The sequence below is a fragment of the Neltuma alba genome, unplaced genomic scaffold, assembly GCF_004799145.2.
Source record: "Neltuma alba isolate B1F8T4 unplaced genomic scaffold, ASM479914v2 tig00002360_pilon, whole genome shotgun sequence".
NCBI classification, from domain to species: domain Eukaryota; kingdom Viridiplantae; phylum Streptophyta; class Magnoliopsida; order Fabales; family Fabaceae; genus Neltuma; species Neltuma alba.
The window spans coordinates 23999-32213 of record NW_021632831.1 but is presented as its reverse complement, the minus strand read 5'-3'; the positions used below and the strand labels follow the sequence as shown (position 1 = coordinate 32213).

The following is an 8215-nucleotide window of genomic DNA, read 5'->3' as shown; positions in this document are numbered from 1 at the left end:
TATCCATTTTGTCAAGTTCTCCAATTATATATGGCTATACGTCCTTTTTTTTCCCCTTTTATGTGACTTTATGATTAAATGTTATTAAATACTAATATTTTAAAAAATAGGACACATGATCATATGTAATTGAAGAACTTGACATAATAAATATAAGAAATTTGATATAAGTATTATCTTATAATAAGCAATGGGCAAACCAATCTTGAGTTGTACATGACTTCATGATAAGTACTACTTCCGATCTTAATTATAAAACCTCTTTTTTATAGTTACGATTGGAGGTAGTATATTATTGACCAAGAAGAATGACATCTAAAGATTGGTAATTTTATCAAAATGCTTAAACAGTAAAAATAATTACTCAAATGTTATACTATAGAAACTATTTACTTGTACACTGCATCTTTTTAAAACTCATTCACACCCCCGTTGAACTTTCACCCTTACAGCTATTTTTTTAAGTGAAAAAATGAAACTCGTTCAGGCCATCGTTAACTGTCTCCATTTTCATTTTCGGCAAAATTACAACGAAGTACCCAATTTCATCACCCTTCGCCCCTGCCTTCTGAGTTGAGTGCGTAATAGCTCACTGATCGAGTGCTCTTGCGCCGAAGATGAACAGGGCTAAGCGACCTGCCGAAGCTGTGGAATGTAAAAATGCATCAGTATGGGAGCGTTCTGCCTTAGAGGGAAGGACCCGCGTGAGCAGTGGTGGACGAAGCGGAAGCGAGAATGTCGGCTTGAGTAACGCAAACATTGGTGAGAATACAATGCCTTGACCCCATCCATCATATCCATTGCCTATTTTCTTTTACTCTGCATTTTCTTCTAAATAGAATAAATATAAGTAGATTTTCCAGAAAATTTGCTTTTTATCTTGGTACTTAAATTTGGGAGAAAATAGATAAATAAATTAAATAAACATAAAATATTTAAAACTTAATAGGCTCACAAATTTTGTGGAATTGCTAAGTGAAAATATTAAAAAACTTTAAGTTCTTAAAATCACTTAATATAATTTAATAAACAAACTATGATGATTCTAAATAGGTTCTTGATTAAAAAAAAAGTATATTAATATTGATTAAAAAAAAGCATATATTAAGAGATCTCGAAAATTACAGTTAACATTAAAAAATATTATTGCTTTTTTATAGATTATTACTACTATCAAGTACTAAATATTATACTCCTCCGGTCCTAATTATAAGGCCCAATTGACTTATTTGAGGAAATTAAGGAAGTAAGTTAAGTTGGTTATTTATAATAAATAAGTGTTGTCATTCCTAAAATATCCTTGCTAATTAAGTATATTGGCTAAAACTATCATTATTAGAAGGATTATCTTGGAAAAAATACATAAATATAAGAGACAAAATAGACTGGGTCTTATAATTAGGACCACATAAAAAGTCAAATTGGGTCTTATAATAAGGACTGGAGGAGTAATTCTAAATGGCTTCGCTGATATTACTTTCCAACAGAAGATAATGTCTGTGTATTACCCAGAGTTTAAAAATTAGCATATTATTCTAAGCTATAAACAATGTGATTAATTAAAATTTTATAAATATATAATAATACGTGGTGTGCTTGGTACAAGAACTGCACAACTAATTTGTCAAATATTAAAAGAATTAGTTAAGTTAATTATTTATAATAAATAGATAATGTCTTTTCTAAAACACTTTTATTAATCATATAAATTTGAACTCTCCTTCAAAGTGATTTTTTTAATATATACAATTATTTAAGAATAAAATAAATTAATACTCCTCTGGTTCTTAATATAGGATCTAATTATTGAGTTAGTTTTGATATTAAATATAAGATCCATTTCTCATATTTATCAATTTTTTCTAAATTACCCCTATGGATACTCCTTCAACCATAATCAAGTAGATGAGGGAGATGGGTATTAAGAAATATGATTATAGTGTTTTAGAAAAAACGTGTCATATTTCTTATAATTAACTAATTTATCTAATTTTTTTAATCTAATCAAATTAATTAAATAGATCTTATATTAATGATCAGAAGAGTATCTTATATTTTTAACCAAAGTATCGGATTAAATATCAAGTGTCTGTTTTTTCACAAGAATTCTATCGGCAAAAGAAAACACTTTTTGCACGGAAATTTCTCGCTGGATGTGAGAAGCTGTGTGCTCTGGTAACGTTCGCAGACAATGCTTTGCTTGTCGCAATCCTTTGATAATTAAGTTACAAAAAGCCAATGCCCTTTTCCTTCTGCAACGTCCGCTTCCATTAAACTCTCTTTCTCTGTCACCCAAAAAAAAAAAAAGCTCTCTCTTTCTCCATCCCCTCTTCAGCTACTCAGCCAATTTTTCTTCTTCTTCATCTTCTTCCCGAACGAAAAGCCAGAAGCTTCAGTCACTGGAGAATTTCACAATGATTTCTGGAGTAAGCGGCGTCGCTTGGATGGACGAAAACAGAGAAGGAGGCGACTCTACTGCTCCATCTTCATGGGCTAACGTGAACGCCAACATCAGCATCGACACGAACCAAAACCAGAGCCATTCTGGTTTTGTCCAGAACAAGGACGAGATGGGTTCTCTATGTGCTCTCAAACCCATGCTTGAAATCGATGACGATTGGTACATCGCGAACAATGGTATCCAAAATCAACCAGAAATTATCAGAGACATCACTTTCTCTCCCAACTTCGCTGACCAAGATAGTTTATTGCTGAACCCAGTAGATTCCTCATCTTCGTGTTCCCCATCTACTACCGTTTTCAACAATCTCGACCCATCTCAGGTTCCGTACTTTCTTCCTCCGAAACCCACCTTATCATCTCTTCTCAATGTCATCCCTAGTAACAACCCTTTAGACCATGGTTTTGATGCGGGTTGCGATGTCGGGTTTCTTGAGCCTCAAGCTTCCAGCTCTAGCCTTCTGCGAGGCTTCACCGATTTCGGCTCAAATAACAACCAGATAAGCCTTCCTAATTTATGCTCAGATCCACAAGTCCCAATGTCAGATATATCGCAGATAACCGAAATCGGTTTTTCGGGTTTTCGGGGTTTCGAGGAAGGTCATGGAAAACCGCTCTTCCTAAATAGACCCAAGATTTTGAGACCCCTTGAATCATTACCTCCTTCCGGAGCACAACCCACTCTGTTTCAGAAGAGAGTGGCTTTTCGAAAGAAGCTAGCGAATAACGATTCAGAGAGAGACGGAGGAAAGAGTGAAATTGGAGAGGGGAATGAGAAGAAGAGGAAGATGGGTAGTTGGGAAGAAATAGAAGACGCTAGCCTTGATGGGTCTGGGTTGAATTACGACTCCGATGAGTTGACTGAGAATACGAGGACGGATGAGAACGGCAAGAACGGAGGAAGCAGTTCGAATGTGAACAGTGCGGTGACTGGTGGTGATGGTGGCGATAAGAAGGGGAAGAAGAAGGGAATGCCTGCGAAGAATTTGATGGCTGAACGACGTCGTCGGAAGAAGCTCAATGACAGACTGTATATGTTGAGGTCCGTGGTTCCAAAGATTAGCAAAGTAAGAATTTTACCCCACTTCTTCCTCTTAATTGATGAGCCAACTGTGATCCCATCCGATGCTATTAGAGAGTATCTATTTTTACTGTGTGCTCTTTGATCTGCCTTTCATATTTTTGGTTGTTTTTAATTTTTAATTCATCAAGACAATTTGAAGTCGATAATCTGCTTACTTGACTCCTTTTTCCTCAAGTTCTCACTTACATATACAGGTTATTTTCAAATGAGTTGAATTTGATACCGCCCAACTTGATCTGGGTGCAATTTATTTAATTGTCCTTGTTCTATTGCAGATCGGCATAGCTATCTGTCAATATATTTTGTACTTCTCTTTGATCTTGGTTTGCAGGACTGCTAATGAAGCTGCTGATTTAGTCCAAGATAATTGTAACATAGTAGCTGGAGAGGGTTGAGCGATGTTATATTTTGTAGTTCTATTTATCTAACTTCACCTTGTTCACACTGGATCTGATCTAAGTTTTTCCTCTTTGTTGTTTCTTTTGTGAAATATCTTTTGCCCAATATATATTAACATGAGATCCTAAGATCTATCCTCTGTAACATGCCTTCAAAATTTTGAATATTTTGACATGCTTTTGTTTGAATAGATGGACAGGGCTTCAATCCTTGGGGATGCGATTGAGTACCTGAAAGAACTTATACAAAAGATCAGTGCCATCAATAACGAATTGGAGTCAACTCCTTCTGGCTCTTCGCTAAGTACTCCTGCCCCCAGCTTTCATCCTCTGACACCTACTCCGCCTGCATTACCCAGCCGTATAAAGGATGAACTTTGCCCTAGCTCATTGCCAAGCCCTAATGGCCAACCTGCAAGGGTAAAGTATTGTCTATTCTGATATTATCGTGGACGTATCAATGGCATGCATGTTTTTTTTTTCCCTGTCCATTACTTTCAGATAATAGATTATTTTAGGTGTAATCATGGATGTGTTGGATGTATCGATCGCGACATCTTGCTTCCTTGTCGTCTTCGATGCCTAGATTTGATGCCGACATTTAATAAGTTGTCATATGATTATATGGTGATTTTTAGATACTATCTTGGCATCATATCCGAACAAAAGTTGATATTTGATGATATCTAAAAGGTGATATATATAATCCTTTGCTACAAATTACCGACTTTACCCTTGCCTTAAAGGTAGTCAAGGGCAAAAGGCATCCTTAATGCATTGAATCTCAAATGCAGCTTTGGCAAGATGTGCTAGAAAGGCGCACATGCAAGTAAAGCAGCGCGCTAAAGCTAATGATGAATATGGTGTGGTTATGGTCCACTATAATCATCAATTATCTTCTTTGTTTTGTGGATCATTTGCATTATTGTGGGGCTGAAGTCCATGATGTCTTCATTGTTTTGTGTTTATTTACAAAACCTTAAAAAAAAAAAAAATCTAATAACCTAAATAATCTTTTAAAATAATTTTTTCAAATAAAAAATTCTTAAACCTATATGACTTGCTTGAGGATGGGTTTGAGTTTCTATGTTATTTTAATACTATTTTTATATTTTTGGTTGGGCTAATAAACTTACTCTTTTTATTGTTTTCAAATACTTACGCAGCGGAAACACAGCCCAATAACAATCGAAAATTTTTATGACCCTTGGTTGAATGCACCACCAATCATAATGTGAGTGATGCTAGCCAGGAATAACGCCTTGTCTAAGTGCTAGGACATGCACCTTTTGCATTGGGTTATTACTGAAAATTCAAGTAAATGGTGGGGACTAATGTCTCAGATTTTACAATGAGATAATAGATTATAGATGTAATTATGGATGTTGAATGAAATGGTTCTTGGTCTTGACATCTTGCTTCTCTTGTCTTGGATACCCTAATTTGATGCCTATGTTGGGTCAGTTGTTATGTGACTATATGGCGATACCTAGATGCCACCATGGTATAATATCTGAATAAAAATCGATATTCAACACCTAAAGGTGATATAAACCTTTGCTACGAATGACCACTTTTGCCCTTGCCTTTAAAGCAGTCAAAGTCCAAAGGCACCTTTAACCCTTAACCTTCTGAATCTTTAAACAACTTAGGCAAGAAGTTACAGAAAACAGAAAATATTGATGATTACAGTGGACTACAACCATAATATATTAGAATCTTGCTTCATTCTCTGTTCTGTTGACCATGTGTTTTAGTGTGGCTGAAGTCCACTATGGCTATGCGTTTTTGTGTTCGCTTACAAAATCCTGAAAGCCTAATAGTCTAGATAGTGTCTTAGGATAAGAATTACTATTATACTCGATTCCTTAAATCTAAAAGATTGGGTTGGGCTTTTGAGATTGGGTTTTATAGTTTCCTATTTTATGCTTGTAGTATTTTTACATTTTTGGGTTGGGTTAATAAGCTTTTCTTATTGTTTTAAAAAACAAAGGCACCTAAGACGGATCGAAAAACCCTCATCTGATTTCATTGAATGCTACGCCTCTCATATCAAGAGGCGCTACTCATGAATAACACCTTGTCTCATTCTCTTATGTGGTACAGTGAGCACCTTTAGCATCAGGTTATATCTGAAAAATGAAGTGAATAACTGATGAATGTCATAAATAGGTTTTTACCGATCTTACATTTCCCATAATGATATATTTTAAGGGACATGCGATATGTGGTTTCCCAAAGGCCTTCTTTGTGTGTGTTCATGAGAAGATCTTGCTATCCTGCCACCAAATTTAGAATTTTTAATTTGTTGACTAGCAGGGTCACATCTCACGACTTTATTTTAACCAGCACAGACTAGTATAACTGTTTCTTAATGTTGTCATGTAACTTATATTTTTTCACGTCGTACATAGATTGAGGTTCGGATGCGCGAAGGAAAAGCTGTAAATATTCACATGTTTTGTGGTCGCAAGCCTGGCCTCTTGCTTTCAACCATGAAGGCTTTGGACAGCATTGGGTTAGACATCCATCAAGCTGTTATTAGCTGTTTTAATGGATTTGCCATGGATATCTTTCGAGCTGAGGTATGACTCCTATTATTACCAATACCTACAAATCAGTTTCAACCTGTTTGATCACTAGTGAATTTTGTATCCTGTCTATCTGGAGCTTCATATACCTTGTACGAGAAGAGATACTATCATAATTGTTTGCGTACGTATCAACCTGGTATCCTCATCATCATGTAACTTGTCCCTGATATTTCTAGCGACGCGTAAGATGCCATTTTATGTAGCTTCTAAAGACAATCTTGAACCAGAAAACGTGGTTGTGTTTAAGCTTGCTGTGATGGCCATAAAAACTAACCTTCACTTTGTTTCAGCAATGGAAGGAAGCTGAAGACCTTCTTCATCCGGAGCAAATCAAAGCAGTACTGTTGGAGTCAGCTGGCTACCATGGCGGGATCTAGGTCATCTGGGCAAAGATACAAACTTTTAGTTGAAAATTTCCTTTCCTTTTCTCCTTTCTCCTTTTTCTTTCTTTTTTTTTTTTAAGATTAACACCCCCTCCCCGAGTTAGGTTTTTTTTCCCTGGGCATCAAGTTGCAATTTCGACTCAGATACTTGTTAGTTTTTTCTCGCTTCGAATACAAATAAACTATGAATGGTATGTAGTCGCATGTGTTTTAATTGAAGAAAGATTTTCATGTTATGGAACCAATTGAGCACAAAGCAGTTGCAGACCTTGCCCCTTCCCCCACGCTACATGTGAAGATGATCTTCCATTAGTGCAAGAGAAACGGAGATGCTTTGAGGGACTAATTCCTTCCATTACATCAACTTTGATTGACTTTGATTGCTTTTAAAAGTAGTTTGTGTTGTTGAATTATTGGGCCAACTCAATCCTTAGTGGGTTCCCTCTTTAATGGACCCAAGCTTGCCCATGTAAGGAGCGTATAAGGAGCCCGAATCATCTCAATTCGAAATCTCATCACTAGTATCACTGTAAAAATCAATTTTAAAATTTTTAGCTAGTTGCATTGTTATGGATAATGTAACAATTTTTTTAAAATTCTTTGTAAGATAAGGATTCTCATGTAGTTAAATAATAAGAAAATCTAAAAAAAAATGACTATTAAATTTTAAAATTTTAAATCAGTATTGATTACTATATCGTAAAAAAAATGACAATATATTTTATAATAATTTTTTATTTGAAACAATTATTTTTTTGATATTTTTCTTTAAATAATTTAAAACATTTAGATTTGATGCATATAATTCAAAATGTTTATTTTCTTAATCCAATTATCATATTTATAATTCACAATAAAATAAGACTCAAAATTTACAATAAAAAGAAAAAAAATCACATTTTAAAAAAAAGCTAGAAATTGTAAAATTTCAATTGAGAAGAGAGGAAGTGATATTTAATCTAGTACTACCTCCGGTCCTTAATATAAGACTCTATTTGACTTTTAGTTCGGTCCTAAATATAATACCCCAATCCACTTTATTTCTCATATTTATATTTTTTTTTCTAAAATAACCCTTTTAACAATGATAGTTCTAGTCAATACACTTGATTAGCAAAGATATTTTAGGAAAGACAACACCAATTTAGGACAAATAACTAACTCAACTTACTTTCTTAATCTCCTCAAATTAGTCAACTGACTCTTATAATTAAGACCGGAGGTAGTATTTTACAAATATAGTTAAATGACAAAAAATACCAAAATTTATTAACAAGTTGTGGATCGAAAATAACA

At 34.7% G+C, this 8215-nt stretch overlaps 1 protein-coding gene across 1 annotated transcript; it reads left to right on the top strand.

The window, feature by feature from the left end:
• The first annotated feature begins 2313 nt into the window (after positions 1–2313).
• On the top strand, positions 2314–7164 carry LOC114722641 (transcription factor ICE1). Its single transcript, XM_028908720.1, has 4 exons — positions 2314–3527; positions 4135–4362; positions 6357–6527; positions 6827–7164. Exons 1-4 carry the CDS (start codon positions 2415–2417, stop codon positions 6911–6913), a joined length of 1599 nt encoding a protein of 532 aa, XP_028764553.1. The 5' UTR covers positions 2314–2414; the 3' UTR covers positions 6914–7164.
• Positions 7165–8215: the final 1051 nt, after the last annotated feature.

Coding starts and splice junctions, on each gene's coding strand:
- LOC114722641 (XM_028908720.1), top strand. CDS start 2,415: ATGATTTCTGGAGTAAGCGGCGTCGCTTGGATGGACGAAAACAGAGAA. Junction 4,363..6,356: donor CTAATGGCCAACCTGCAAGG/GTAAAGTATTGT, acceptor CGTCGTACATAG/ATTGAGGTTCGGATGCGCGA. Junction 6,528..6,826: donor TGGATATCTTTCGAGCTGAG/GTATGACTCCTA, acceptor ACTTTGTTTCAG/CAATGGAAGGAAGCTGAAGA.